At 40.0% G+C, this 15142-nt stretch overlaps 1 protein-coding gene across 1 annotated transcript in view; it reads right to left on the bottom strand.

Annotated features, from left to right (window-relative positions):
- Window positions 1–1652: 1652 nt before the first annotated feature.
- Window positions 1653–15142, bottom strand: part of EML4 (echinoderm microtubule associated protein like 4) — a 241702-nt gene continuing 228212 nt past the window's right edge. Inside the window, exons 22-25 of the mRNA XM_006839462.1 lie at window positions 11738–11825; window positions 11215–11313; window positions 3209–3339; window positions 1653–2126 (exon numbers count right to left, since the gene is read on the bottom strand). Of these exons, the coding sequence (XP_006839525.1) occupies window positions 1653–2126; window positions 3209–3339; window positions 11215–11313; window positions 11738–11825 (792 nt within the window). The remainder of the gene's footprint in view (window positions 2127–3208; window positions 3340–11214; window positions 11314–11737; window positions 11826–15142) is intronic.

Below are 15142 nucleotides of genomic sequence, written 5' to 3'. Positions count from 1 at the left end.
CACAGACACAGGATACGTGATACACACACACCTTCACACATACTCACACCCTTACATACAGCATGTGGAGATAACTGTTGTTAAGTGTCCTGGGGAGTTTGCTGGAGTTTTAATATACCAAATAATGATGAACTACCTGATTTGTATTACTCCTGAGAAGATACTAGAAGGGAATGACAGTTCTGACGCACTTTGGAATGGCACAATCACGTAAACACTTGCATACTTAAGACTTCTGAACGCAACCAAAGTTTCTAAACATGATCCGACCAAAACAATAACAACAAAGAACATCAAAACAATACAGCAAGTTAAAAAGTAAATCAAAACAAAAATCATTTTATATTCAAAGTATAAACAGATAAGAAATGCATATTTGTCAGTAATTACTTTTAAAGTAGGAAATACGTACTTAAGAAAAATATAAGTCGTCTGACAAACTTAAAAAAACCCCAACAACTTTCAATGTAGAATCATACATGCACTGCCCAAAATAGTAGAGGCTAGCCACATTAGAATCACAAAGCTTAGGACAACTCCACCAGAGAAAATGATCTAGAACAAGTCTGTTAAGCATGCAATTAACAACAACAACAAAAAAAAACAAAAAAATTTAAATCACTGTGACTGATAATCACACTTCTGTAAAAAAGAATTTGCAGTTTGTTGAGTATCTTTTCCCTTATATATAATAAAACTGTATAAAAAGGATAACTAAACCAATGAATTTCAAGCACCAATTCAATCTTTTAAACTTGTATTTCTCCTATTAATGAGGGGATAAATTATGATGAAGGCTAAATCAAAATTAGCCTGGTAATTATTACAGCTTAGTTTTATAGGCATGTGGTTTTCCCCTTCCATTCACCTGAATGCCAAAACATTTCAAAGTGTTTAGGCTGGTAAAGGAATCCCTGGAGAAACCCAGGATTTCTGAGTATTCAAGGTTTGATATACATAAAGCTCTTGAACAAATCAGTATGTTCTTAGTCCTGGGCTGAAGCAGATCTGCACCTAAGAAAGGAAGGGATGTTCCTCATTCTGACTGGAGTCTAGCAAGCACATCTGGATGTCTACCAGCAGTGTAAGAAAATGGCATTATTATTCAAGAAGGCAACGCGACTGCACATGGCAATACTGACGTTTTTCTTAATTGAAAAACTTTCCATGAGACACTTGGGACTGGAGAATACCTCAATAAGAGCACATTTTTTTGTTTTTTCTGGTTTCTCTTTCTGCATCAGAATAAAGCAGCAGCGCACGCAGCCTGCATTAGCAGAGGAGCAGCAGAGTCTGTGATGCTGCTGGGTGTTCCTGACAAAGTGCGTTCAGATAACAAGGGGCTTGCTGATGTGATGTCAACACGACTGCTGCCCTCGCTTCCAGGATCTACAGCATCATACATACACAGTCATTTCTGAGACACAATGTTTCAGTCTTCTTCTACTATTTACTTTGGTTAATTTTCAACCCACAACAAACTGACCCTTTAGAGAGACTGCATCTGAGACGGAAGATAGACTGTTGAAAACAATCAACGTGGAAACTGTAAGTCTTGATCAAAGGTGATCCTCCATCACTTCCCATCCTGGTATCTGAACTCCATCACAAAATCACATGCAGTTAAAGAAGAGTCCCCTGAAGTCATGGCACTAGGAGAGGGGTGAGTGGTTTTGCGGGTCCTCTGGAAGGCTGGCCTCACTCTGCCCCTCACTTGTCTCCTGGGGAGGCTCTTCACAAACAGCATCGCCGAGGTCTTCGCTGCCCCTATCACTCTGCCCCTCACTGTGGTCTTCACTTGGCTCCACAGTCTGGTCCAGGCTGTTCTCCACAGGTGTGGGAGAACTGCTGATTCGACTTTCTTCTTCTACAATCTCATTTAAGGGCTGGGAAGGAGGCGGTGTGGGAGTATCAGACTGCACGGCACTCTCAATGGAGGAGACAGGGGCTTTGGGTAGAGTAGTATCAGCTACAATCTCATTCTGAGGCAAAGATAACTTCTCCACAAGCTTCCATTGAATGATACTCATGTCTTTGCCACCAGTTGAAATCAGATGACTGTCGTTATGAGTAAAACTGACATTGGTGACATGGCTGCTGTGGGCACTGTACTTGTGACTGGGTGCCTACAGGAAGTAAAGCAGACAAAGGCAGACTCAGCTCACTCTCTACAGGTCTGTGCACAGCAATGGAGGAGGATTGGGGGAGCTCATTCGGTGGGTGGAACACATAATTCACATAAAAGCTACCAATAATCAAATATGAGGAAGAGAGCTAGCTTTAATTTCCTTTTAATGCCTACTTATATAGGTGAAGCAGACTTCTGGTATGGGGCTGAGGATGAGAACTGGACTGTGAACTACAAGGCTGGCAGTTCAAATCCACCAGCTGCTCTTTGGAAACCCTATACAGGATCGCTTTGAGTTGGAACCAACTTGAAGGCACTTAACAATAATATAGGAGAAACAAAACACATCTGCCATCTCAGACTATATGTCTGAAAAAATAACAAAGTCTTTTTCTCAGCGTTGGCTTGGTACAAACTTACTAAGTTCTGCTGGGACAGCTAGAGCTGAGAGTTTACTCTAGGTTGGCAAGGTTATAGGTGATTCAGGAAACAGATTTTTTTTTTTTTAAAGTACTATAGTGCTGTTTGTCAAACAAATAAAATATTTTAATATACTTAGAAGAGATTTAAGAAGTGCTAGTGGCAGTAGTTAAGTGCTAATAGAAAGGTGGTCAGTTTGAACTCACCAGCTGCTCCATGGGAGAAAGACCAGTGGTCTACTTCCGTAAAGAACCCTAATGAACAGTTCTAATCTGTCCTATAAAGTCACTATGAGTTGGATTTGACTCATTGGCCATAAGTTTTAATGGGTAGGAGACATCATTGGCCATAAGTTTTAATGGGTAGGAGACATTTATAAGTGTCAAAATCTCAAAATAAAAAACAACTGGACAATAAGCAAAAGGAAATAAAACATCACCAGCTGTCAATTTATAGCTCCCTTTTCATCATCAGTGAGGAAAGAGAAGACAATGAGGCTGGCTTACATGTTCAAACATGGTCCTCTCAGCATAGGAGCATCAGAGATAGGAGCATCAGAGAGAGTTATCGGAGATTCTACAAATACTTTCTTGGTAGAAACATAGAACGACCCCAAAACAAAAGGTCGTATAATACCAGCCTCTATTAAACGGAGCTTACCTTTGGTTTGGAGCAAGGATACTGAAACAGATGGACTTTGCAAAAGTCATCAGCAACAGCTATTACTTTTCTGTTGTGGGATCGCACCAGTGCATTGATATCTGTTCCATCGGATCCTTCTGGCCAGACACCTTGGATATGGAAAGATAGGTTTTGAGAAAAGCTAGCCTGAAAACAGAACTGCCATGCTATATATGTTTATTTGATTTTAGAATCTGATTCAATTCTATCTGAGTTTATACCCTAAGATGCTAACATTTCTCTTACAAAATTCTCACAGACCCCATGCTGTACACTTCATTCAAATGACAGACTTCTATTATACAATTTAACTACTGATAAAATTAAACTAAATTAGCCTGGCACTCTGATATAAACTTACCAGTTCCTCCTTGGAAACCCTATTTAGGGTCACCATGAGTTGAAAATTCACCCGACAGCACTTAACAAGGGTCTCAAAACGCAACCTTACAGATCTCGAGTAATACTCAATAGTAACCAGCAGGTGGAGCAGTAAATTCATTTCAGCTGGACTCAACCTCTGCATAAGCTCCTTTAAAAAAGTTTCTAGTTGGAGGGAAAGTTATCAGCTACTTGTATAACAGAAGACTGCAACAAAATGGCAGACTAGGCAGATGCACTGCACAGGCTTTCTACAATAAAGATGTTAAGTGCCATTGAGTCGGTTCTGACCCATAGCAATCCTGTGTAGGGTTTCTGAGGAGCAGCTAGTGAGCTTGAACCACTGACCTTGTGGTTCAAACTGACTTTGCAGTCCAGCTCATTAACCCACAGCACCACACAAGGACTCTTAAAAGCTATGAAAGACTGAATGAAACAGACACAAATGAAAGTCCTGGAACTACGACCTTCAGAGGAAAGGTTAAGTGGATGGGGGGGCTTGCAGGGAGAAGCTAAGCAGGGATGACGAGAGAAGGGAGGCTGACTAGTGAATGGCAGGCCAGACAGTGGGACTAGTTTGAACTTCCTGAGCAGTTATGGCAACAGATGGTGGCCTGGCAAGGCAGATTCATTCACACAGACGATGGGAAAGGAAACAGCAGTGGTGCCCATACAGCCCAGCCACAACCCCTCTGCAACTCCACTCATTGGACAACAAACAGCTAAGCCCACTCTAAACCAACCCACCAGAACACAGAGAGTTGAAGCACAGGACAAAGTTGGTGAGTACTCAAAAATACATCAATATACAACCAAACACAAAGACAGTAACACCACAATGCCCTGGAGATGAGACAATTTTGGTTCACACAAAAGGAAGAACTCAGAAGAAATCATGAAAATACTCTTAAGAACTTTAAAAAAAATACATTCAAATTTTGAAATAATACAAAACCTGCAATTTGAAATCCAGAAGGTGAATACTAAGATTTCAGAAATGTGCGGTACATTGAAAAAGCAAAGCAATGGACGCCCATATTAGTGAGCTTAAAGATAAATCTCTTAATATTAGTGTGGTAGAAAAACAATCAGAAAAAAGGATGAAAAAAATCTGAAGAAAGCCTAAGAGTTATGTGTGATACCACAAAGAGGAGCAATTTACAGAATGTTATAAATGGGGGAGGGGGGGAAATTACAGGGTAACCTCAAAAAGAAAAAATCTCAAAGATTTAGTAAATACTAACACAAATGAAAATCCACAAACATGAACTTAGCACAAAAAATTATGTGGAACAAAGAAACCAAAAGCATAACAAAAAAACACAAAGAGCAAAATGACAGCAGTGAATTCATACCTGTCCATAACTACATTGATTGTAAATGGATTAAATGCACCAATCAAAAGACAGAGACAGACAGAATGGATAAGGAAACTATCCATTATGCTGTTTACAAGAGACACATCAAAAATATAGAGACAACTTAAATGCCGATCAACAGAAAAATGGTTAAACTTTGTTAAATATAATGGGGTATTATGCAATGTTGAATCATGATGATGAATGTGCAGAACACCTCACAACATAAATGAACTTGGAGGTCTTTATGATGAGTGGAATTAGTCAAACAATGTACATCAGGGCATCCGGTTGGCAGGGGAAAGAGGAAAGTAGCAAGAGAGACACAAGGAGGAATGCAAAAGTTAAATGTGAACACAGGTAAATACTGTTAGCTGATGGAACATGGGGGAGAAATTGAATTAAAGTATATGATATGTTGAATGTAAAACTAATCTGTTCTGGAGAACAAACAAGATGGCGGACAGAGTGGAAGCACTGTGAAGAGCTCCATCAACAACAACACAGAATACCGAACCAAGCAGGCTCAGGGGATGGTCCCAGAACTGTGAACTACATAAAAAGGAATATTTAGAAGGTTGAAAGGCTTACAGCTAGGGTAATTTGTAGCAGAAGCAAGAAATCCATTGCTTTCTAATTCAAGAGACGCTCAGCTGCTCACAGAGCTGCCATCTTGGGCGAGACCAAGCAGGGGAAGGATCAGAGCAGCCACAGACGCCTGACAGAACTGCGGAGATAAAGGTATCTGTTCATTAGTCTTTCGCTGTCTGCACACCCCCATTCTGGTGACTATAGGGGTGCCTGAGCGAGTGGACACACCAACCCCCCAGAAGGTTCTACTTCACATGCACACAGATCTCTTCGAAATTTAAAGTGACCGTTTCCACTTAAAACCAAACAGCCACAGCTGGCACTGAACTGTTTATCACTAGGAAAAAGGCCTGAACAGGGATTATGAAGTGGGACAGGCAGACTAAAAAGGAAATAGGTTGAAAATCCTAAAGTTAAGTTACAACGACTAACAGTGGTATCTTGAAATTTCTCAGAAAGAAGAGTAAAAAAGGAAGCCCATCTCCTGATCACATCTACCTGGAGGCAATCAGAAAGTGTAAAAAATACCAAAATACACACCCATCTAAGTATTAAAGCCATAACTCCTGAATATGCCCCCCAAACAGAAGCAGGTGACCATATCTGCACATGTCCAGAAATGAGATAAAATGACTGAAGACAAATGAGCTGGAAGTAGACCTACACTCTACACTGGAAGATGGGCAGGCTTTGGAAATGACTGAGAAGGAATTCAGAAAAATGATGATAAAATGTATCAAAACACTACAAAATGGAGTTGAAAGAAATAAGGAAGAAGTCAGGAAAGTGCTACAAAAACAATCAAAAAAGATAGAGCACTGAAACAATTCAAAACCTACAGAAAGAGGTCCAAATGATTAATAAAAGAATATCAGAAATGAATAAAACACTGAAAGGGCTAAGGAATCAAATTGATGAGACAGAAGCCAGAATTAGTGAGCTAGAAGACAAATCTCTCAACACGACTAAGATAGAAGAACAAATACAAAAAAAAGATTAAAAAAATCTGAAGAAGGCCTAAGATTCATGTTGGACAACATGAAGAGGATTAACTTAAGAATTATCGGCATTCTGGAACAGGAAGAATCACACAAGTCCACAGAAGTGATAGTTAAAGAGCTTCTGGAAGAAAATTTCTCTAACATCCTGAAAAGCAAAAAGAAAACGTTCAAGAAGCTCAACGAACCCCAGGAAGGATAGACCCCAAAAGAAAATCACCAAGACACATAATAATCAAGCTCTCCAAAATCAAAGATAAGGACAGAATCCTGAAAGCAGTTAAGGAAAAGAGAAGTGTAACATACAAAGGCAATCAAATCAGATTAAGCTTGGATCTCTCAACAGAAACCATGCAGGCAAGAAGGCAATGGGGAGACATATATAAAACCCTGAAGGAAAAAACTGCCACCCAGGAATCCTCTACCCAGCAAAGCTGTCAATCAAATATGATGGTGTAATCAAAACATTCCAGGATAAACAGAAGCTAAGGTATTTTGCCAAAGCCAACCCTGCTTATGAAAATATGTTAAAGGAAGTTTTGTGGACTGAGAAGCAACAAAAACAGACAACAACCAGAGACTGACATATGTGGCAGCATCACCCTGAACTCAATCGACAAATGTAAGAGTCCAGAACACAATAAAATTCTAAGAATACAGGACCTGGGAGGTCAGACTATGATCAAAATAAGAAGGTAAACACAAGAGATCCAGGTGGTGGGACGTTCAGGTAGATTACAGGATAAAATAGACTGTCTTAAATGGAGGGAAGAATTAATGGAATATAAAGTAACCACAACAATGGGGTTAGAGAAGGGGGTTTAGTTCGGGTGTTGGAGAGGGCAATACATGAAGGGGGAGGAGGGGAAGAACAGGTTAGATAGGGGAACACTGAGGCAGGCTTGTATGGCCTAAATGGGACAGAGGTAAACAGTGATGCATGCTCAACCTAGTAACAACAGGGCTCTGGGACACAGGGATCTAGGTATAGCTTGAATAGGGGAAATTATACTAAAATGCTTGACTGTCTTATGAATATTAGTTTCCCTTGCCTACTACTGTAAAACAGATACTTGAGTAGGATAGAAAGGAATGCTGGGAAACATGATTACAGAAAACTTGTAAGCCCATTCAGCCTATAACTGATTGGAATACCTAAAAGGGGTTCTACAACTTGCCCAGTGAAATAGGTCTCTTGCAAAGCCTTTATAGAGTGGACCTTAGATGGAAGCCTGAGTTCCATCCAGAACCTTATGAGGTGGGACATTCCCACTAGAAAGGACAAGCAGACCAGCCAGGAACAGCTAGAGTGACAGAAGATACATCTTCAAAGAAAGATTAAGAAAAACCCAAAACAAAAATGTCAGCATGACTGGCTACTACAGGAATAAGCAAGCTATTCACCAGGAAGACATTAAGGCTAACAATCAAGTGCCTTCAGGACAAACTCCCCTCTAAGACTGAAACTCAAAGGGAATACACAAAAAAGCAGATTTTAAGCTTGTTGGCGACCACACATTGGTCTACTGGTGAACAGAAGAAGGGGAAAGGCAGCAATTAAGAAACGGGCTGAGTTCAACCACAGTCCATTAACTCCCGTTGACCTGGAGATGAAAGAGAGAAGAGGAAGGGTTGGTTGGTCCAAAGTGTAGTGACACCTGAGCCCATGGACAAGGACTTAGCCACAGAGGGCTAGAGCTGAGAGTGAAGCATTCAACTGATACGAAGTGAGGGGAGATGCACAAGAACACCCAAACTTGCAGACAGTACCCATTTGACCTAGCCTCGATGGCTTGATAATCAGAACTTGACTAGAGGAAGATTACAAAAAAAAAAATATTTTTTTTTAACAAAGGAAACAAGGGTAAAGTGCTACAATTTGATGAACCTAACCTATACTCAGAGTGGTAGTTACTCTAAATACTAACAGAGAGGGAAGGAGTCTTCACATCAAGTATCAATGCTATTTCCTTTGTACACAGGGTGGATAGGGATGGGCAACTTAGACATTGGCTACCTAAAATGAGGGGGCAATAAAGGCACAAAGTGACTGGCTTACAAGGTTTCAAGAGGGAGTTTAGTTTAAGAGTATGGGGGGAAAGAAAGAGTCCCCACTGAATAGTTTTCATCTTGTTAGATGGGTCTGGTGAAAAGAGATGGGGATAAGATATGTATGATTCAATAGTGAATAATTGTTATTACGACTAACTGCGACTGTCAAAATTGTAAAGGTAGAAGTTTTGTAACAAAAACAGGGGAGTGGTTAATCTTACAGTCCAGAAACAGAGGACCCTAGGACTATCAAGGGAGAAGCACAGAAGCAGAATGTAGGAATTATCCAGAGATGCAGCAAGGCCAGAGACAGAGGCAGAGATGGGGACATGGAGAGAAGGAGCAGCTTGAGGACTCTAGATTCATGGGAATAGAGGGACTAAGAGCTGGTGGCCAGGAGGCAGACAGAATGTGCCCTTTGGAGATGTAAATTATATATGAGTGTTTTTTTTTTTTTTTTTTAAAAAAGCAAAAGTAGATAGAGAGAAATACTGTTACATGATGATACATGGAGGGGATTATAAGGAGCTCTCGTAGCGTAGTGGTTACGAATCAGGTTGTGAACCTTAAGGTCAGCGGTTCGAAACTACCAGCTGCTCCGCGGGAGAAAGATCAGGCTTTCTACTCCCGTAAAGATTTACACCCTCGGAAACCCTGTACAGGGTCGCTATGGGTCGAAACTGACTCGACGGCACTTAACAACAATGAAACATGGTATATGATTTGTTGAATGTAAAACTGGTGATCTTACCTGTAAACCTTCACTCATTTCATAATAAAAAGTTACAAAACACCCCCTCAAAAGACAAAAACCTAATCTGTTCTATAAACCTTCACTCAATTCACAGTAAAAAAACAAACAAACCCATAACACAAGGTACAAAACACAAGCAAACACACTCCAAATTCAACCCTAGGGAAGATCCATAGAATCTACTGACATTCTCTGTTGTCTTCCATAGAAGACCTTGCTGACAGTCTTTCTTAAGGAACTATATACAAGGTTTCCACTAATGCATGCTACCCCATGGAATTTTTCTAGAAATGTTTTAGATCAAGTTTACTTATGCTGAATCGTAATGTGGCACTGGAGATGATATCATGTTCATCCTAACTAGCACAGACCTCTAGTAGGCTAGACTTGAATTGTGGGACATTAAGAGTGTATGTATTAGACACTAATGACAGAAGACCATGAGAGTTGTGGAATGACATCAAGAACATCATATAGGAAGAAAGCAAAAGGCCACTAAGACGAAAAGAAGGAAGGAAAAGATGAAAATACAACCTTCCTTGCTGAAAGAGGACTTAAAATATTTACAAAAATCTTCACCATTGGACCAATAAATAGTATCATGATAAATGGAGAAAAGAACGAAGTGTCAAAGACTCATTTTGCTTGGACCCACTATCACTCACGGGAGCAACAGTCAAGAAATCAAACAACGTATTGCTTTAAGGCAAATCTGCTGCACTGCTGGTGGGATTACAAAATGGTACCACCGCTGTGGAAAAAACCTGGCTAGTCATCAGAAAGTTAAACATAAAACTACCATATGATCCAGCAATTTTACTCCTAGGTATGTGCCCCAAAGAATTGAAAGCAGGAATGGAAGCAGAAAGCTGTTTGCTAATGTTCAATGTAGAACATTCAGATTTGTCAAAAGGGGAAAACAACTTGAATGCCATCAGTAGATGGACACATAAAATGTGGTACATATATATAATAGATTCCCACTCTGCCCTAAGAGAAATGAAGTCCTGATATATACAACATGGATGAACCTTGAACCCATGAAGTCAGTTAAGAAAGGTCACATATTCTATGATTCCATTATGAAATACCAAAAATCAAACCCTTAATGAAGAAAGTAGACTGGTTGCAGGAGAAAGAAGGAGTGACTGCTAATGGGCACAGGGGCTCTTTTTTGGGGTGATGGAATGTTCTAAAGCTGCACACCTCTGTGAAGGTACTGGCTAGTATTGTCAAGTGTCATCAAGTTGGTCCTGACTCCTAGTGATCCTGTTTCTGAGGCATGGCTATGGTGGGTTTGAACCATTGACCTTATGGTTAGCAGTCTAGTGCACACCCTATAGCGTTACACCAGGACTCCAGTGAAAGTACTGAAGCCAATAATTGTATACTTTGAATGAGTGAATTTTATGTTATGCAGAATACATCTAAATAAAACTGTTTAAGTGCCCTTGTAAGTTTAAAAGCTTCGATTTTCACTTGGAGGGAAAAAATTAGAAAGCTGAGTATTAGCAATCTGTGCAGTTATGTAAATTCCTTTACCTTTACTTTTTATTATCTTTTATATTTACTAGGCACCAAAATCTCTACTCCCGTTAAGATTTACAGCCTCGGAAACCCTGTACAGGGTCACTATGAGTCGGAACCGACTCCATGACACATAACAACAACAAAAGCCTACTGCATTTTGGATAGAATAAATTCCATTTTGATTCACTTCTATTGCACTGAATTCCTCTGAAGCTGGCATCAATTGTGAGCACTAAAGGATATTTTTCTTTAAAAAATGCAGGTAGAAAACTGTCTGAAATCTCACAAAGTTTTCAGTCACAGCAGGAGCTGGGTCCTTACCGAAGACATGAAAGCCTAGCACGCAGGTGTATGTTGTCCAATCAGTGTCCTTGCATTCCGACCGATTCCTGATCAGCTTGCAGCCATTTGGAATGTTCCCTTTCAATGGAAAAACAGTAAAACATTTAAAAGGGAAAAAAAGCATTTAGTTCTTAACAGGGTTTACAGAATTATAAACTGTTTCCCATTGAAGTTGCCTTTAAAAAAAAAAAAAAAAAATCTCTAGAGTATAAATGCCCACCCATTATATTCCTCCCTGCCTCTAAGAAAGTTGTTATATGAAAAACCATCAATTTCAACGAGTGATTTATGTGCCTTCAGTTGTATACCATTAAATGAACAAATTTCTTTCTTGGAGAAGTGAGCCATATTTGAGATTCTCATTACTTAACATGGAGTAACATATGCCTTATCAGGTTAGAGAGGCCAACATGCCTTCTTGGCACAATTCAAATTCCCTGCAGCCTGTGCATTAATGCCCCTGACAGACAGTTCTGAGTTGTGAGTAAACATTCACACTTACAGTATAGTATCTCATAGTCTCCTGAGTTAGACATTATAAACTTGTTGTCTGGAGACCAGTCAAGGTGTGTGATATAGCTGGAATGTCCCTAGGGAATAAAGGAGCAATTGTTAAAAAGCATTTAGAGTTTAGAATTATAAATACTAAGTTTGTCAATACTGTTTCTAGAGTACCCATTTTTCTGGCAAATCCCAAAGGGCAGAAGTCTCTGAAACCCTATATAGGGTCACTATGAATCAGAACAGACGCCACGGCACACCACCACCACTGAGAGGACTAAGACACTACAACAAATCCTACACCCTGAGGCCTTATTTCAAGTCACTGGTGTCCATTAGAGTGAGTCTACTTTTGAGAATGAAGTATTCCAGGTTGTGTACACAGAGTAGTTTTCCCAGGCTCCCTTATGCTCAGGGGCTGAGGGATCCGGCACAAGTATTTGGACATGTGGAAATCTCAATGCTCTGGGGGGTAAGTCACTCAACAGTGTACTCCATCAGAGCAACTGTTAGGTGCTACCTAGGTTCATTCTGATTCATAATTGACGCTGTCTGTATAGGATTTCTGGGAAGCAGCTGGTGGGACTGAACTACTGACCTTGTGGTTAGCAGTCCAGTACTTATCCTATAGTAGCACACCAGGACTCTTTCAGAATGGCCATCTAGGCCCAACATAATCATTGGACTATGTTGGAAACAGGACCACTGTGATCTGCTCAAGTTTTACTAACTTTGTGGGATTAAAAAAACAAAACAAACTACTGAATGTTAAGCTTTTGTTGACTTTACATGTAAGCATTTTATGATCTCCCCACAGACTAACTCAAATAAATTACACAGGTTTATGGGGTCCCGATATGGTGCTGTAGGATCAGCACTGGACTGCAAACCACAAGGTTGGCAGTTCAAACCCACCAACTGCTCGGAAGCCTTATATAGGGTAGCTATGAGTTGGAACCGACTTGATGGCACTTAAGAACAACAATGGATCACCAAGACATTTTAGGCATTCACTTTTATCTCCTAAAGCCTGATAAAATACAATTTCATCTATGGTACTTTTAAAATTATTCGTTTTCTGCTCATGATTTCATTTTTTAAGTTAATAAATTTGTGTCCTTTAGGTATAACTTTTAAGATTTACACAGGTAACCCTATTGTTCCAGTATCCTATGGAATCTAATGCTGTGCCCTAAAACCTTTTTGGAGTTATGCACTCCACCACAGCTAAATGAATGACAGGTCTGTGGAACTGAGAATTCTGAGGCTTCCTGAAATAACGACTGGTAAAGTGGTATACTGGAAAACAGGTTGGACATCATTTCTAGGCACACACCAACTTGAAAAGTAATCAATTTTTAGGGCCAACAAGACCTGTGTGGTGACTAGGTACTTTCTGAGTCTGGCAGGACATGAATCTAATGCCTGCCTCTGCGGTCTGGAGAACTCAGGCAGAATTTAAGCAGGCTAACAATGGAGAAGTACTTAAAATATTATCTGAATCACTGTGAAAAGTCTTTAAAAGCAAACTTAAAAGAGTACATGACTCTGGGTGTGGTGCTGTGGGTTAATGTGCTGGGCTGCCAAATCATTTGAACTGCACGGTCACTGGGTTCAAGCTCACCAGCCGCTCCTCGGACACCTTATACAAGGTCATTATGTGTTGGAACCAGCTCAAAAGCACTCAACAACATATATATATATATATATTTGATGGTGGTGGTGATGTGCCATGGAGTCACATCCAACTTACTGCGACCCTGTACAGGGTTTCCGAGACTGTAAATCTTTACGGGAGCAGAAAGCCTTATCTTTCTCCCGTAGAACAGCTGGTAGTTTCGATCTGCTGATCTTGTGGTTCACAGCTCGATTCATAAGGAGCTCTGGTAGCATAGTGGCATTCTCAATATATATAAAACGAAGTATTCTCAATGTGTGTGTATATTATATACACATATATGTGGTGGTGGTGTGCCATGGAGTCGGTTCCGACTCACAGCAACTCTGTACAGGGTTTCAAGGCTGTAAATCTTTACGAGAGCAGAAAGCCTCATCATTCACATGGAAAAGCTGGTTGTTTCAAATTGCTGACCTTGAGGTTAGCAGCCCAACTTGTAATCATTATGCTACTAGAACTCCTCACACATGCATACATATATATGGAAAAATTCCATTATTTTTTAATTCCATTTTTCCACAAATCTTTTTAAAAGTCCCCCTCATACATTATATTCATGTAACTCACATTTGTGTGGGTTAGAAAATGTGTTCAGAAGACAAATCAACATAAAGTATTCTCAAAAAGGACTCCTGACTAGGAAAAATTCTCAGATTTAGGAAAGGCCTTGGGGAAGCTATGAAGTCATATTGGGAAATAATGTGAATATTATATTTTCCTGGTATGGATGTAAACAAGAAAGAAAAGATTAACTGTATTGTTGGGGTTTATGATGTTACTATCTTAGTGTCCTTTGAGGTCAGACCCAATTCACAGACCTACAGGTCTTTGCATAATCTTGGAACAGAAATACCTCAAACTTCACCCCATGGGCAAAAACACAGGAGTAAAATTATATCTTCTTGAAAAGATACTAACATATTCTAAGCTGGTACTTTCATTACTGCTGTTAAGTAGTCAGTGGAGTGACCACAGTAAATGATGGCGCCCAAGACTACTACTCTGAGGGAAGAACTCTCAGGATAAATTACTGTGACTACGGATTGTTGTTGTTAGTGCCACTGAGTCAATTCCAGCCCATAAGGACCCTATGTAGGGTTTCCGAGGAGCAGCTGGTGAGCTTGAACCGCTGACTTTGCAGTTCAAATGGCTTTGCAGTCTGATGCATTAACCCACAGCACCACACCAGGACTCTGGGCTACCATCATTTAAATCAGAAGTTTGCAATCCTGGCTGGATATTATAATAAACTGGGGAGACTTTACAAGCCAGGATTCATCCAGTTACTGAGAGTAATATATAGTAATAATACCTAATATTCACCGAGTACTTCTATTTGAGGATCCCTGATGGGGGTGTGATTTAGGTGTTGGGCTGCCACAAATCGGCGGTTCAAATACACTATTTGCTTCACTGAAGAAAGATGAGGCTTTTTGCTCTCATAAAGATTTACAACCTCAGAAACCCTATCTGGGGTCACCATGAGTCAGAAATGACTTAACAGCACTTAACAATAACATAAGTTAGAATCATGTCTTGAGTCAGAATCACATATTTTTCTATGTACGGGACACTGTTTAAGTAATTTGCATACATTATCAGATATACATCTCATAGCAACTTTAATGAGGAGGCCCGCTTAAAAGGTGAGGAAATTTAGGAGGCACAGAGAGGTTAAGTAATTCCTGAAGTCATATAACTAAGAACCGGTGGAGTCAAGTCTGAAAC

The sequence above is a fragment of the Chrysochloris asiatica genome, unplaced genomic scaffold (genome assembly GCF_000296735.1).
Source record: "Chrysochloris asiatica unplaced genomic scaffold, ChrAsi1.0 scaffold00024, whole genome shotgun sequence".
NCBI classification, from domain to species: Eukaryota; Metazoa; Chordata; class Mammalia; order Afrosoricida; family Chrysochloridae; genus Chrysochloris; species Chrysochloris asiatica.
Note: the sequence above shows the minus strand (reverse complement) of the source record. Positions and strands in the feature narration are given on the sequence as shown.